Source organism: Barbus barbus (assembly GCF_936440315.1).
Source record: "Barbus barbus genome assembly, chromosome: 38".
Lineage (NCBI taxonomy): Eukaryota > Metazoa > Chordata > Actinopteri > Cypriniformes > Cyprinidae > Barbus > Barbus barbus.
Window position 1 is genome coordinate 12906514 of NC_136716.1, and position 17388 is coordinate 12923901.

General features: G+C 36.4%; 1 protein-coding gene across 1 annotated transcript in view; it reads left to right on the plus strand.

Moving 5' to 3' along the window:
* ca10a (carbonic anhydrase Xa) overlaps window positions 1-17388 on the plus strand; it is a 177237-nt gene that overhangs the window by 9596 nt on the left and 150253 nt on the right. Inside the window, exon 3 of the mRNA XM_079397851.1 lies at window positions 11663-11737. Within this exon, the coding sequence (XP_079253977.1) occupies window positions 11663-11737 (75 nt within the window). The remainder of the gene's footprint in view (window positions 1-11662; window positions 11738-17388) is intronic.

Genomic DNA, 17388 nt, shown 5'->3' on the forward strand with positions numbered 1-17388 from the left:
CTGCTCGAAGTGGTTCACCACTCAAAACGCACTGGGCATTTTGTATTTCGGAAGGAGGGAACAGGAGCTAAATGGAGCAATTGAGATGGACTGGAAAGAGGGGTGCTCCAATAATGTAAAATATGTAAAAAGAAAAAAAAAATTTTTTTTTTAAACAGTCAACCATGAAAACCTATTATGGTACACCCTAAAAACTACATCAAGACTTCGTAAAAGGGCATAATGGGATCCCTTTACCATATTTTCTGTAGTTGAATCTATAAAGTTAAAGTTGATGATTAGATGTTAAATAACCATGCTTGTAATGTTTCTAATGTTCTGATCTCTAAAAAAAATATATATATAAAATTATTCCCACCTCTCAATGCTGACAATTTTAGTGTGAAAATTTTAATTAGCCTGAAGAAGCATTTAATTTAATTAAGCATGTAATTCATTAAAACCAGACACACGGCATATTTTAAAACCCAAAAATGCTGAAAACTGCCTGAACTTCTATATCAACTGTGGATCAAGAACAGCTGTGTCTGAAACATGACGTTGATTATGTAAATACACATTTGCGTGGAATGTGTTGGAAAGTTTACGTTATCTCCAATCCCTTTTCATATCTCATACAAAACAAGACTCCCTAGAGGCTCCCAAATGCTAATGGCTAGTATGGCAACGTTGCTTAATACAGTTGCGTTCATGCAGGGTTCGCCCCCCACACATAGCAGATTGTCTGCCACGTTAACAAATTAACAAAACGCAAGTCTCCACCCCCCACCCCCCCAATAATTTTTTTTTAAATATTTGTAAAGTAAGAATTTTTATGAGAAAATGATGACAGATTAATGGGAGAAGCAAGGGTTATTATTTATTAATTCATTACTTTTAACTAAAGGATTAATTGACTAATCAGAAAATAATTGATAGATTACCTTTAAAACCATCCATAGATTAATGATCAAAATAATAATTTGAATATACAGAATGTCGTTGCTGTTGATAAGTCCTTATATTACCTCTAAAGCGAAGCTGGTTCAGAGGTCCGTTCAGTGGCACAGAGGAATGATGAAACGTATCAAGGGTGATTACACACACAGCATATCGCCTGGCCTTTTTATATTGATAAACAGTTCAGGATGCTTGGGCTTGATTGAAAGAGTCCACCGGGGATGAGGCCTGCAACATTATACTGGTGCAGCTGGATCCATAATGTGGTGCCACAAACGGGCCGGGTGAAAGACAATTATCTCATAAGTCAGTAAGCACAGCTGTCGGCAAGGTCAAGTTTCATTTATGGACGGCATTTGCGCCTCTTTCTCTTTTCACCCTGCATGGATGAGCCCCGGGACTGCCTCGGTTCCATGATGAATACTAATGGTCGCCTCTGACAATTAGTTTCTGATGAAGTGTTTATTTACAGCATCACCTAGTTTCTCTGAGACTTCTGGAAGTGCCATGTGTAGGTACTTTATCACTTTTGAAATGCTCTTTAGAAGGATCAGGGATATAAATGTATGCAGTAGTAGAGTACCAATTCTCTTTTGTTCTCTATTTCCATTGAGGAAAAACACTTCGAGTTGGGTACTATATATAAATTGCCTTTTTTAAACCAATCGTACAAACAAAGTGTTAGATGGTGTGACTCTATAAAAATAAATCTGATTCTGCTAAGTTATCCTTATTCTAATCAATTTGTTCTCTTACAGGTGGGAAAAAAAAAAAAAACATTTGTAGGACAAAAAAAAAATTGGATTTGAACATGCACCCTAAAAAAATGCAGAGTTAAAAACAACCATTTCTGGGTTATTTTGACCCAGCTTGTTGGGTTTTATACACTTTGGTTTTACACAAGTAAATGTTTTAGGATGCGACAGTAACAGCAGCCAATGAGAATCTGTGGGAAGAAAGCTGGCATCAGTAAGCTGTTCCAGTTCATTAAATGACAATCTTATATATTCATGGTTGAAAAGTTACATCAAAATCAGCTTCACCTCTTGCCATCTCATCTGTCAGACATTGAAGATTCAGTTTCAACCTGTCAAATGCATAGCGCGACCTTAGCTGTGTTGCTAGCACACAATGATCAATAGCGCTCGGGTGTAGTCAGTGGAGCTCACAGGAAACTTTGTTGCATATAATAGTGATGATGCGTCATGTTTCAGCCCTGGTGCCAGAGGTTGTCTTACTGGGAGTTGCTAGGGTCTGTAGTACTTGCCTTTGGAAAAAAACATAACTGCTAACTTGGGTCATGCGAGGCACCTCAGCCTATCATACAATGACCGCTGGTCTCCTTCCCTGTGTACTGCCAATGCTGCAGTGTTAGCATTAGCCATTATACTTTTTTGGCTAAAGGTGGCAGGCTTGCTTTCCAGGCTTGGCTTTGGCATTTGTTTGACAGGAGGTGAAACTTCCATGGTGGCTCTGGCATGTCATTCGCTTTAAGCAGAGGTGTCCAAACTCGATTCTGGAGTGCTACTGTGCAGACTTTAGCTCCAACTTGCCTCAAAACACCTGCCTGGAAGATTCTAGTATAGAGGGTATGCATTGATTTCACTTTCCCGCCGGAACACGCCCCTTCAGCGAGACTGAGTGGCAAGAGAGCCTGCTGCATGAATGGATTTAATAGGGAAGCTGCAAAAACACGAGTAAAACAAACAATAATCAGTTTAAACTAAAGGTTTGTTGGATTCTAAGTAGTGTTCCTTACAACTTACCAAAGATCTAGTGGTCAATGGATATTGTTATGCAGCCAGTAATCATGTTTCCTGACATTTGTATGTGTCTGATTTTGATGCCGGGGAAATAAAGCAGATTTGCCTGTGAAAGCATTTTGTAAAAAGGTTGGTCTAAATCCGGGTGATCACTTATAGCAACGTTATTAACATTATGAACGTTATAAATATCGTCATATTGTCCATCCCAAAAACTTATAGTTTTTGACAGTGGTTATTTAAAAACATCCAGTTATGCAGAAAATAAGATGTAAACATTTAATTGCTGACAATACAATCTATAACAATACAATACAGGGCTCACAAAATCGCTATTCAGTCCCGGGGCTATTGTGTTTTCCAGTCGGGCTACCAAAATGTATCACTGTCCTGCCCGACGGGCTACCTTAAATACAGGGCTCCCACGCAGTGTTCCCTCTAAGCTGAGCGCGTGCGCGACCGCCCTCTTCTTCCACCGCAGACACGCAGAAGAAATAATGTGCCTCACGCGCACAAAAATTAGTTGGGAAGCCATTTGATTGAATGCCGCCAGTAAAAAGGAAAGAATAGCAATGCTCGGACAAACCGCTATAGAGCTGATGTTACGACAGAGTTAGAGCCGGTGAATGCAGTTTACAGGTTTCATAGAAAGAGAACGATATGCACCAATTGAGTCGCTGTTGAAACTGAATACTTCAATGGTTGCGGTGCGCTCAACACGAGACCCAACGCAAACGCAATGACATGTGAAATAAAACGTCCTCATGTATTAAAGAAGAGTGGCTTGACTGAGTGCTGGAAATAGCGGAGGATGGGCAAAGAACAGTAACAAAACTCTGAAACATGTACAGTCACACACAAGTGTATTGTACAAACTGTACTTTAGACGGCTATAGAAGAATTCATTTGTTCACGTTTTTTTTTTTTTTTTTTTTTTTTTTTTTTATATATATATATATATATATTTAACTTACAGATCTCATCTTAAGTTTTGCTTCAGTTTGTATTCTATTATATTCTATCAGTTTAAATTGTTTTTGTTAATATATTATGCTAGGGCTATATTATAAACCTGATAAATAATTGATCTTGTTTTTGAGTCTTTGACTTTGAGTCTCTTGCTCATGAAGGCTGTATTCATTTAAAAAATACAGAAAAAACTGTTATATAGTGAAATATTATTGCAATTTCTAATATTGGTTTCCTATTTTAATACCTATACTTTAAAATAGCATTTATTCCTGTGATGAAAGCTGAATTTTCAGCATCATTACTCCAGTCTTCAGTGTCCCATGATCCTTCAGAAATCATTCTAATATGCTGATTTATTATCAGTGTTGAAACTGTTGTGCTGCTTAATATTTTTTTGGAACCTGTTACTTTTTTCTTTGATTCTTTGATTAATAAAAAGTTTAAAAGAACAGCATTTATTCAAAATAGAAATATTTTCTAATAATATGTCTTTACTATCAATTTTATCCATTTAATACATCCTTGCTGAATAAAGTTTATTTAACATTCTTTAAACTTTTTTTTAAAGTATCTTTAAAAAAGAAAAAAAAAAAATCTGACCCCAAACTTTATATTATACATAGTTTATATTGTAACACAAAAATATTCTTTTTTACCTTTTTTTTAAAAAATATCACAGGTCCCAAAAAATACAGTATAAAAAATAAAATAAAATAAAGCAGTACAACTGTTTCCAACATTGATTAAAAATCAGCATATTAGAATGACTTCTAAAGGATCATATGACTCTGAAAATACGGCTTTGCTTCACAGGAATTAATAAAATTTTAAAGTATATTAAAATAGAAAACGTTTATTATTATTATTATTATTTTAAATTGCAATAATTTTTCACAATATTATTTTGTGAAATAATATTCAGTATTTTTTATTGATCCAAACTTTTGAACTGCAGTGTATTGTACAGTAAAAATGTTTTCTCAGGTAACCTAAAATGTACATTTAGTTACATTAAGGGTCAAATCAAATATAAATAGCATATTAAAGTAAAAAATTACACACTTTTTTGTATGCGTTCTGTACAGGTCTTGTATAAAGAATGCTTTTGCTCAGGTGCCGAAATGTCCGCCCAATAGAGAAGTTTTGCTCAGCAAGAAAAACATTAGAGGCAACATTGCTCCCACGGGTCCTTTTGATAACTAAATTGAAGAGTTTTTAAGGCCTTATACCATTTAACGTATTTAAAACTAAGAAATAATTTTTCAAATTGCCTTAAATAGATTAAGAATTCTGCAGATACCTTGTAAATAGTAAAATAAAACTCTTTCCTTGATATTCATTGATATTTGTGTATTGAAAATGTTTTTGACATTTATGGTCTTTATTTTATTTGGGCTAGTTAAATAAATTTTCGGGCTACCAAATTCTGAGGAGTACCTGCCCGAAGGGCTACCAGGGATTTAGACATTTTGTGAGCCCTGCAATATATAGGGTATGATTTTATTACAAAAATCAATATATTAACATAAAAGGATCACTGCAAATCTGTGTGTTGCTGCCTGGAGTTAATTTGTTTCTGTGGATCTATTTGCTTCTCTTTTGTGTGTCTTTCGGCAGTCTGTAAAAATATGCCTCAGATTTCTTGTCAAATCTCTTTGCACAGTCGATCACGAAGCTCTTTCTCGATGTGTTTTGTGTGTTGGCGCTAAACTCTGCTGGACAGTGGCACTCCAGGAGCAGGATTGGATATCACTGGCTTTGAGTGTAGATCCAATGAATGCTGCGTTTGGTGAAGGCTAACATTCCAAGCACATGTTAGCTACGACGTAAAATAGAGATTAAATGCGAGACTACAATAATTTTTCAATCATAATTTAATTCAGGAAGTTTCCCGTCAGTCAGAACACAGATTGACCATTGACAAATGTATCCAGTTTTAATCAGTTTGGCAACGATTACCCAACATTGGCTAGCATTGACCCAGCACTCGGTAGGTATGTGAGAGGTGGGGTTATCATTTCTACTGACAATAAAAATGGCCAAGCAGATGAGTTACAGAAAAACTATCCAGCACCAGGGTAAACATTTTAAAGATGACCGAACTGGCTGAACATTTGGGTAAAAAAAAATAACCCAGCATTTTTATGAGTTGAATCAGGAGCTTAATGAATCAATTCACAATGTGAAAAAGTGTCAGAAACCTTGCAAGTTACCAAAAGAAGGTGACCTTAAAAAAAAAAAACCACTGTGTTTTGTGAACCTTTTTTCAATGCACAGCAAATTGGATGCTATGCAAAGTAAATGTGTTTCTGAGAGGCCAAGCCAGTTTTAGTAGTAGCCTGACTTTTCTTTATTAATGGATATTAAGTCATTATTATAGGCTTACCATAGTGATTTGAGGTAAAGCAAAAGTACAGTTTTGAAGATGGAGTTGTGAAATATTACACAGCATAGCTTCAATACTTGAAATACAAAAAAAAAAAAACATACTAAGGAGTAAAGATCAACAGAACAGTTGCGTACAATCATCTTAACAACAGTACATTTGTTCATTTTATACTCTGTGTAAAGCATCATTTAGTCGAGAAACATTAGACAGCAGGGTGAACTGTAAATTAAACTCAGGGGCATCCTTATGGTGCCCTTATTAAACTGTATTTTAAGACTTGGATATTTGTCAGCTTGTCGTGTTTGTAAATGTGCTGTAAGGGAAATTCAATGTGGCAGGAAAAATGCAAACCTTACGCTCAAATGGTAGTGCCTTATTTTCATGTGTATCAGGGGCACAATTGCATGTGCTCCCACAGGTCCAGTTCTCTCTGCAGCTGTGTGAATGTTATAGATTCTGTGGTCTCTAATAGTGTTGTTTTTGGCGGCCTGTTTTAATTTTAGTTTTAGTCTAGTCTTTGTGTGAAGCTGTCATTTTAGTTTTTATTAGTTTGTCAGGTTCATACACTTTTTAGTCTAGTCAAGTTCGTCAACTAAAAGTCTGAGCATTTTAGTCAGAATTATCCATGACTATTTTCGTCTAGTTTTAGTCAACGAAAATGGCGTTTTATTCTCTTTTTAGTAATTCTATTTATCCCAGTCAAGTACCTAGTAGCAGTGGCATACCGTGGGGGTTTAGTCAGGGCCTTCAGTAAGTAAGGTTAGTTATGTATAGGTTTATAGTGTTTTTTTTTTTTTACTTCATTGTTGTATGTCTGTATTTATGTAGCACCGTGGTCCTGCGAGGCACAACATTTCGTTACACTGTATGTCCCCGCATGTAACGGAATGACAATAAAGCTCAACTTCAACTGTAAACATCTTACACATCTCTGTTACAGCTAATGCAGCTATATGCATATAATGCACATATTATGCTGCACACAGGCTCTCAACAAACAATGACGGCTGATAAACTATTTTAATAGTAGGCTAGATTGGGGTGGGTTAAATGCAGAGTAAATTTCCCTACATGGTCAATAAAAGTAATCCGCCAATACACGGGTCACTACATTCACGTCACTCTAAAATGACGACGCGCCCAAAGCAGCAAAATGTAAAAACTCTGGACATCCACACACCACACCACAGTATTATCAACACACCACCTACACCTCCATAACAATGTGCATGACACAATACTCGTCAAATAATAAAGCACTCACCTGTCACTTGTAAATAAAGTCCATGGGTCTGTTGTTCCATGCCACTTTACTCGGATTTAAAAGTAAACACAACCAACAAAATAACTTGTGCTCGGTGCTAGCTGTTAGCCACTGATAGCACTCATAGTTGCAATCGTTGAAATGACGCATAAAGCCTTTGTTAGCGAATTTACTTTGGGTGTAGGTCTTCCTTTCTCAGTTATTCTCTTTTGTCTGCAAAAGAGCGCCTTGAAAAAGACAATTTTAGTAGATCGGCAACAAGATCTGGTGTAGGCGCCGATGACTGCAGCTGTCATTTGCTTTTCGTTTACTTTCATGTTCGTACCTTGGAAATAGTTTTTTATAGGGCCAGCAGAGAAGGCACTGCTTCCCCTGACGGCCCACCACTGCACTAGAAGTATAGACGAAACCAACATTTTCTTTTAGCTAAACCCATTTCAAACAAGGTTATCTTATTATATTATTGTTACAATATTGCATTATATATTTAATTATCGTCATTGTCACATGACCAGCATTTACGTTGCGTCTCGTCTCCTTTTCGTCACGTGATAAAGGTTCGTTGACGACGATATTTAGTCACAATTTTCGTTGACGAAAGCAACACTAGTCTCTAATATACACATTAAAGAGTCCCTCATGCCAGATAGATGCTAATAATAATGAGCATCACTCGTATCTTAACATAAACATAACTTCTCCAACACTAAATAGGTGCTAAAAGACTATTGAATAATGTTGCTTCTCATCCAATCTCTATGGATTGGCATTTTGAGCAACTTTGTTGGTCTGTACTCTAACACACAAAAAAATGAATGGTCATTTGCTCAAAACTTATTATACTCAGCACTAGTAACCTCCTCTGGTCGTATCACAGGACTTCTGCAGAAACCAAATATACCAATAATTAAAATATTGCTCCGCTTGCACTGTTAATCTGTATATATTTGAAAATGGCATTTTCGTTTTCCTAAGGTTGTCCGTCCACACTGACATTTCTGAAACACTTAAATCACCTTGCTGTGCAAGCTTAACACGTCATAATTGCTCACTGAAATGATACCATGAGACCAGACAGAATAAAATTCTCACTCTATTCTTCTGACATGATCATCTTATTAACAAAATACTCCACTATTCACTTGTTCATTCAGGTGGCACTCAAAATGAACATTCAGTGTATGGTCTTAAAAGCATCTATTGTGTGATCAATACAATCTTTGCAGAGTGTAATATGAAGATTTTATAAAGTAACCTATATTTTAGCAACATTATTAAAGTGAATGGCAGGCACAACAATGCTGCTACAACTATAGATATATATTATTGTCGCATTACTAAACGTGTCATTTACAAATATCTTCGTTTGCAAATTGATGTACTTTCGCATTGAAAAGATGTATTTTTTCTTTAAATATTTATCCAGATTAATGTGGACTTTGAGATCTAGGAAAGAGATTCATTGTGAATGCACATTTCATTGATGCCTACTGCAGGCAAATGGGTAACACTTTATTTTGATATTCCACTTTAGACATTCTACTAACAGTAAGTAACTTTGCAACTACATGTCATTAGAGTATTGTTTGATATCTTCTAACACTTTATTTTGATGCGTCTACAACATACTGACTATGAAAAACTTTGCAAGTATGTCAACTTATTCTACTAACCCTAAACCTAACCTAACAGTCTACTCTGAGAGTTAGTATAGACATGTAGTTGCAAATTAATGAGAATGAGTTGACATGTAGTTGACATGTAGCTACAAATTTACTTATAGTTAGAATGTCTAAAGTGGACTATCAAAATAATGTGTAAAGAAAAACCCATCTGTGTTCGTGAACAACAGTAGTTAGTACAGAATGACTGGCCTACCTAATTACTCACGCACATCTCTAATCTCTAGTAGTGACAAATTTGCCTCTGTGTGTTTTATGTTTAGCTGTTGTGAAGTGCCTCTTTGAAAATCCTTTACCAAGCAGGGGGGTCCCTCCATTGGGAACAGGGATCAGAAAATTAGTGTTAATTACTTTTTGATCTATTGACACTAACTCTGCAGACATTCAATAGGTTTGTTACCTCTGTGCTGCAACCGCCCTCATCTATTCATTTGATTACCCAACTTTGAATAATGCATGAGCAAGTCAGCTGCTGGGAAGCGGCACCATTTGTAAAATGCTGAAAAGGCAATGCCAGCAGCATTCAATCATTTCAATGATATTATTAAGCCAATCATTTGAATGCCATTATTAAAGCGTAAAGTGTAAACCCTGTTGGATCGGAGTTGATACCATCCCTTGGAGGCAGTTCAGACTTAATCTGCCGATTATGTATCGTCTTGCATCGAACGTAGGGCCATTGTCTATTTAGTAATTATTTTCACTTCCTTTGATTAGTTTTGACAGGAAGCAAAGTGATGCAGATGTTGCCATGCACATCCTGACTGAGCCAGTTACTTGAAGTTTTTCGGAAAGAACCTTGTGAAATTAACAGCTTTAGATGTCTATGACCTCCAACTTTGTTTTCACTTTATAGATCTGAAGCATTTCTTTCTGCTGAAGCCAGTAAATATGTTATTGGCGCATCGCCAAGCTGTGTGGGAAATGGAATAGAACTTAGCTGCTTTGTTCAAACTGCTGTCATAATGAAATATGTGATGTCTCATTTTCATGCAGCCTTGCACAATCAACTGGAACACACATAAGATCTGAGTGCAACGAATTACATTCAATCACAACAGTTCCTTTGGTCCCTGTAAGCTTACATCCGTATACACACTTACATAAAAGCCATCAGAACTCTCATTTTAATCACAATAGCCATAAAAACACTACACTTGGATGTTCTATGGAAAACTTTTGTTGCATGAATTCTGGAGTGCTTGAGTCTTATGCTTGCAGAAATGATCAATTGGCGTTATGTTTTCCTATCCTGTCTCTATCCCGCTAATGACGGCAGCTTTGAGCTGCAGGGTTGGGAGCTTTGTTTTCCCTCATATTTAATTGTACAGAAATTTAAATCTACACGCTAATACACACTATACTCATAGTCACACAATGCTAATGTTGTTAACATTAATAATTTGAGAAAGTATAACAATGATAATACTTTGCACAGTTAGATGTGATATGAGATAACTGATCTTTAGATTAAATCACCATTGGTAGTAATGCTTTTTTCCTCTGTTGGGCAGAACAAACATGGCAGACTTGTTACTTACTTGTTCAGATGACAATATAAGGTGAAAATTCTTATTTGGGTCATATATTCCAAGACATAAGCTAGAATCTGTGATTGCGAAGTACAGTAAATATCCACACCGGTGTGACTGACAGCTACACATTCACCTCAAAACATTAGATTCATCCGGGCTGGAGCCGTGCCGGAAGACCGGATCACAACCCCGCGCACGGAAAAAAAATTCTGCAAGAAACTGCAATTCCAGGTTTTCAAACAGAGATGGCAACAAAGAGGCAAAAGTTACAGTTTTATGTGTTTTGTTTTGTTTCCCCATGCTGGATCCACTCCAGAAGGAGTCACTGTAAATCCAATACCAAATATTATGTTTTGGAAGACAAATTTGAGAACTAGCCCCAAAGCAATTCAAAATCACTGTTCAGAATTATTAGTACAGTATGACAAGTCTGTCAACATCCAGAAGTTGTCCTCATTCATAGGGATCATTAATCAAGCAGCTTTAGCATTGTGGTCAACTTCAGTTTTGGGGTTTCAACAGCATTATGTTAAGATAAAATAGTACTCCGTGAAATCTTTAGCTTCACTGCTGTGTTTGATGTTTCCAGTAGAGCCTCTAAGAGGAGGAAGCATTTTCACCTCTCTATCCACCTCCTCTTTTTGTGAAATTTAACCACTCTCCTGCATTAGTTCTTGTCCTTGATGGAAGGATTAACCCTCTTCCAGTTCCATTAAAAGGCAGCCTTGCCACCTCTGGCCTCAAAGTCATGTTTTCCAGTGGCAGGAAGGACGAGAAAGTTTAGGTGTAAAAAATGCAATATCCTAAAATCTTGCTTTGTAATTTCAGGCCGTGACCTCCTTTAGCAGCGGGATCTTTACTTGGTCACTTCAATTATAAACTACAGCCCTGGTTCAGTCGGATCTCTTGTCGGGTTCACACAAAATGCATCTCCATTCTAATGTTTGCGGAACAAAAGTGGAGGTTTTGTTTGCTTTGTGCTTCTCTTGCAGGGCTGTTTGCCAGAAATGATTTTTGAATGGAGAATGACAGAGAAAACAGTGAATGGTCATTCAGTAAAAATGTTTGTTCTATAATTAATGCTAAATCACTCCAATTTTCCTCTTCTTTCCTCACAGCTCAGCCGAATCCACCCAAAATCCACGAGGGATGGTGGGCTTACAAAGAAGTTGTTCAGGGGAGCTTTGTTCCAGGTAATCATTTTACAACAGCTTTTTATCAGTGTTCACGAGTGGCATTCCCTACTCTCATGTTAAGCACATGCATTCTACATTAGTTCTAATTAGAGAACATTTATTGCTTTGTGACGTAAAATCACATTTTGTCAATCATTTGGCTACTATTAAATGTGTGTCATTTAAATAAGCATTTTTATTTTAAGGAATAGTTCGCCCCAAGTTTGTCAGGTGTAGAGCCTAGTTTATACTCGCCACATCAGCACGAGTGTGACGGTATATGCAGCACGCTGCAAAAATGATGCGAATATTGAGGAAACGATGGCGGACGGACGATTTGGTCTTCAAGCTAAAGTAAAGTAAAAGACCGCTTCTTAAACCAGAGAAGGTGAACATGTTGATATTCTTGTGGAAAAAACATGCAAGCACTGTCACCACAGCCAGTTTAGTTTTACTTTTATTTTAGTTTTTTTTTTTTTTTTTAAAGTTGATCATTGTTGTTAACCTTACATCACGCTATGGAGGCTTTTTAAAAATATATATTTTTTTGATTCCTCAGTGTTTGCTAAACGTTCTGTAATTCATTAGTCTGTATGTAATGCTGCATGTGGTGTAAGCCATGTCTCATCTTATAAATTTTTGTTAATAAACGTTATGTAGCTAGTTTGTCATAGAAGCCAACTGTTTTATTGTTGTTGTGCTTTTTAATTAAGAAATCTTTTGTTTTAGTCTTAAAAAGTGAAAGGTATCTAGATGTCTGTTTTGCTTACAATTATATTTTCTTGTAAAACGTGACAAGATCGCAAATTCAAAAGCGAAAGCATCCTAAGCCCGGCTTATATCATGGCAAAAGAGGAACTCCCGTTCACAAAATTCAAATCACAAATAATACTACTGATGAAAAAGAACGGGTTGAAGTTTAAACACTTTCCCCATAACTATAAGCTATGATAAAAGTTCATCAGCATGCATTGATTAATCCCATGTTGTAGCAAAAAAAAAAAAAAACAATTTGACCAAATTATGTGCTCGTGCGACCAACTGAGTAAGTTAGTTGCAAAAGAGTGACCAGTGGGAAGAATGAGTATAGAGCCCTCACTTGCTCAGCAATGGATCCTCTGCAGTGAATGGGTGCCAAACAGCTGATAAAAGCATCATTAGTAATCCGCACAACTCCAGTCCATTAATTAAAGGGTTAGTTCACCCAGAAATTAAAATTCTGTCATTAATTACTCACCCTTGTTGTTCCAAACCCGTAAGACCTTTGTTCGTCTTCGAAATACAAATTAAGATATTTTTGATGAAATCCAAGAGATTTCTGACCCTCCATAGACAGCAACGCAACTGACACATTCAAGTCCCAGAAAGGTAGTAAGGACATCATTAAAATAGTCCACGTGACATCAGTGGTTCAACCGTAATGTTATGAAGCTACAAGATTTTTTTTTTGTGTGCAAAGAAAACAAAAATAATGAATTTATTGAACAATTTCTTCTCTTCCGTGTCAGTCATCGATACACGTTCACGAGAGTACCACAATGCATGCGTGTGGTGCTGCTGAAGCAGGAGCCGATTTTCTGACGTAGAACACGCATGTTACACTTTGTTTTCTAGCAGAGGAATTGTTAAATAAAGTCATTATTTTTGTTTTCTTTGCACACAAAGTATTCTTGTAGCTTCATAACATTATGGTTGAACCACTGATGTCACATGGGCTATTTTAACAATGTCCTTACTTCCTTTCTGGGCCTTGAATTTCGTAGTTGTGTTGCTGTCTATGCAGGGTCAGAAAGATCTTGGATTTCATAAAAAGTATGTTAATTTGCATTCCGAAGATCAACTAAGCTCCTATGGGTATGGACGGACATGAGGGTGGGTAATTAATGACAGGATTTATTATTTTTGGCATTTTGCCTTTATTATGATGGGACAGTGTAGAGTAGACAGGAAGCGAAGTGGGAGAGAGAGGGGGCTGGGATCAGGAAAGGTCCTCGAGCCGGGATTCGAACTCGGATTGCCCAAAATGCAATACCGTTATATGCAGGTGCACTACCCACAAGGCTGTCATCCCCGACCATTTGATATTTTTAACTTTTAAACTGTTTAAACTGGCCAAAGGGTGTGTAAATTTTAAGCTAATTTAATTTTTGGGTAAACTATTCCTTTAATTTCAAAAGTGTGTTATAAGTGTTGGAATTGGTGTATGAATTGTTTTTATTTTTAATTTGTTCATTTACAGAAACCACAGGCATGAACCAAATCACTAGATAGATTCTGACATTGTTCATTAGTTCTTGTAGAGATTGTTGGAGATTGATTATTCCCTTTGCTTACCTGGAAGTAAAGTTGCATGGATACAACATGACATTAAAAATCAGTGTTTGATCACGCAGCTACTTGTACTTACAGCATGATGCATGATTAGAGCTCTTGGAACAAAGAGGATGAGTTAACATCAGAAATTGAAATGAATGAAGGATTCCTCTGGCTTTGGTTGTATTTTTCACATGTTCAGATTAAGGATTCTTCAGAAAGGTTTACAAACTCAAGAATCTGTCCAAGTAATTCCTAATGCTTGAGCCCAAGTCAGATTTCATGGTAAATTGTTCTGCTAATGAAGATGTTCTGACTTGAGTTATGGGGATGTGAGGATGGTCTTTCTCCTAGTCTTCAGAGGGTTGTTGTTTCTTTCTATCTATTCTGTGTAATTGTACATTGTTTTAAACATTGAAGCAATCGATTTGTGTCATAAAGATTTGAATCCGATAAAATACTGATTTAAAAATCAATAAATGTTTGCCACATTTATTATTAGTGCCTCATTTCTACAGATTGCAAAGAAACTGGGTCTTATTTACTAATTGTGCTCAAGTTGAATTATGTGCACAGAAAACATTTTCCACCCGCTTCAGGTGCATATGCACATGATTTTATTTCTGAAAATATTAAGATGCATTTTTTTTTTAAAACAAAAGAACCGCATTTATTTGGAATATTAATCTGGCCGAAAGCGACGGTAAAGGCATTTATAATGTTAAAAAACAATTTCTAGTGTAGCTATGTGCATACGTACAGTTGAATAAGTGAATAAGACCCATTATCTGCAGATGAAATTTATTTTTCACAGATTGCTCTTTCTGTCTCTCTCTCTCTATAAACTATAAACCTCTTTGTGGAATAGTGGCATGATGAGGATTTGTTAGGGTCAGCAAAGGGCCATCAACCTACATAACATGAGCAAGCCAGACGTCCAAGCTTATAGTTTATGATACCTTATTTATGTTTATGGTTTTGTGCTCTTTGATCCTTTTTTTTTATTTTATTTTTTATAGAGGATTGCAGTGTTCAACATTATGAGGGAGGGTAAAAAGAAGGATTTTAAAAGAAATAAAGCTGGAGAAAAGTTTTAAACCTTTGTCTCCGAGTCAGAGTCACATCCTGTGGAATATCACGCTGGGCTTAGATGCACACCATCTTGAGCTGCTGAGAGGGGTGTTGGATTGGCAATCTGGTTCCTGTTTATTCACCAGAGGTGTGGGAAGGACTGCGTGTTAGGGAAGGGGCAGCTGTATTTTGATGATTGTTTAATGCTCTGTGCCCGGAACACTAAAGTGCCGGTTATCTATGAGACCCAGCATTCGTGCTTCTGAGAAGCTGTACTGTATGTTGCATCAGTGTGATGTGAGTGTGCGTGTGGGGTAATGGAATGGATGGTGCCCCTGACCGCTGCTGGCTTATGAGCTACAACACGTTCAACTCTCACCAGTGTTCTTAGTATGGCTTTGATATTGCACACTGCAGCTGATTTTGTTGTAAAAGTGATTTACACCCTGTCATACATCCATATCCAATTCTGAGTAGAAGTGGGTGGCATCATGTTGTAGGATGTACTAGTATATCTGTGGCACAATAAAAAAAAAAAATACGTTTTAAGTTTATTTATTATTATTATTATTAGCAGCAGCATATTTTTGACAGAATTTGTTACTTTTATTCAGCAATGACATTTTTTCAACAGATAATAATGTTAAATGTTGCCTGAACATCAAATCAGCATTAGAATGATTTCTGAAGGATCATGTGACACTGAAGACTGGAGTAATGGCTGCTGAAAATTTAGCTATGCCACCAAATGAAAACTTTTTTACAATATATTTTTAAATATATTAAAATAGAAAGCAGATTTTAAATTGTAATATTTCACATTTCATTTTATGAATGAATGAATGGGTTGGTCAAATAAATGCAGCCTTCGTGAGAATAGTAGTGTAAAACATTTAAAATGACTCATTTTAATATTGTTTTTGTCGGTGTTTGTTAGTATTTCATATACACACACCGTATATATACTGTGTGTGTGTATATATATATATATATATATATATATATATATATATATATATATATATATATATATATACATACATACATACATACATACATACATACATACACACACATGCATGCGCATACATACATACAGTCATGGACAAAAATATTGGCATCTTTGGTAAACATGATCAAAGAAGTCTGTGAAAATTAATCTGCACTGTTAATCCTTTTGATCTTTTATTAAAAAAAAAACTCACAAAAATCTAACCTTTCATTGGATAATAAGAATTTAAAATGGGGGGAAATATCATTATGAAATGTTTTTCTCAAATGTACGTTGGACACAATTATTGGCACTCCTAGAATTTCTTATGAGTAAAATATCTCTGAAGTATATTCCCATTCATATTCACAATTTTGAGCACTCCAGGGTGATTATGAACATGAAAATGATCCAGCCATGGCTTCCTGTTTCACAGAAATATAACTAGGAGGGTAAACAAAGCCCAAATTCCCTTAATCATCCATCACAATGAGAAAAACCAAAGAATATATTTCTGATGTGCAGCAAAAGATAATTAAGCTTCACAAATTAGTGAAGTGGCTTTAAGAAAAGAGCTAGAGCAGTGAAAATTCCCATTTCCACCTTCAGGACAATAATTAAGAATTTCCAATCCACATAAAATGTTACAAAACTGGAAGAGGATGTGTGTCAATGTCGTCCTAATACACGGTGAGGAGGAGAGTTTGAGTGGCTAAAGACTCTCCAAGGACCACAGCTGGAGAATTGCAGAACATAGTTGAGTCTCGGGGTCAGAAAAGTTTAAAAACAATTGTCAAACAGCTCCTACATCTCCACATGTTGTTTGGGAGGGTTTCAAGAGAAATTTTCCTAGCTCATCCAAAAACAAACTCCAGCATATTCAGTTATCAGACATGACTGGAACGTCAAATGGGACTGGCTTCTATGGTCAGATGAAACTGAAAAATTAGCTTTCTAGCTGCAAACACTCAAGATGGGTTTGGTGAACACAGGGATAAAAAGTACCACATGTATACTGTTGTATTTTTGATGTTGTGGGCCTATATTTCTGCTGGAGGTCCTGGACATCTTGTTTAGACGCATGGCATCAAATACCACCAGAAAAAAAAAATCAATAAGTGACTGACTCTGTTAGAAATCTTGTAATGGGTCCTGTTTGGATCTTCCAACCGTACAATAATCCAAACACAAACCTCAAAAACAACACAAAAATGGGTCACTGAGCACAAAACCAAGCTGAAACTATGGCCATTCCAGTCCTCTGACCTGAACCCTGTAGAAAATGAGTGGGGTG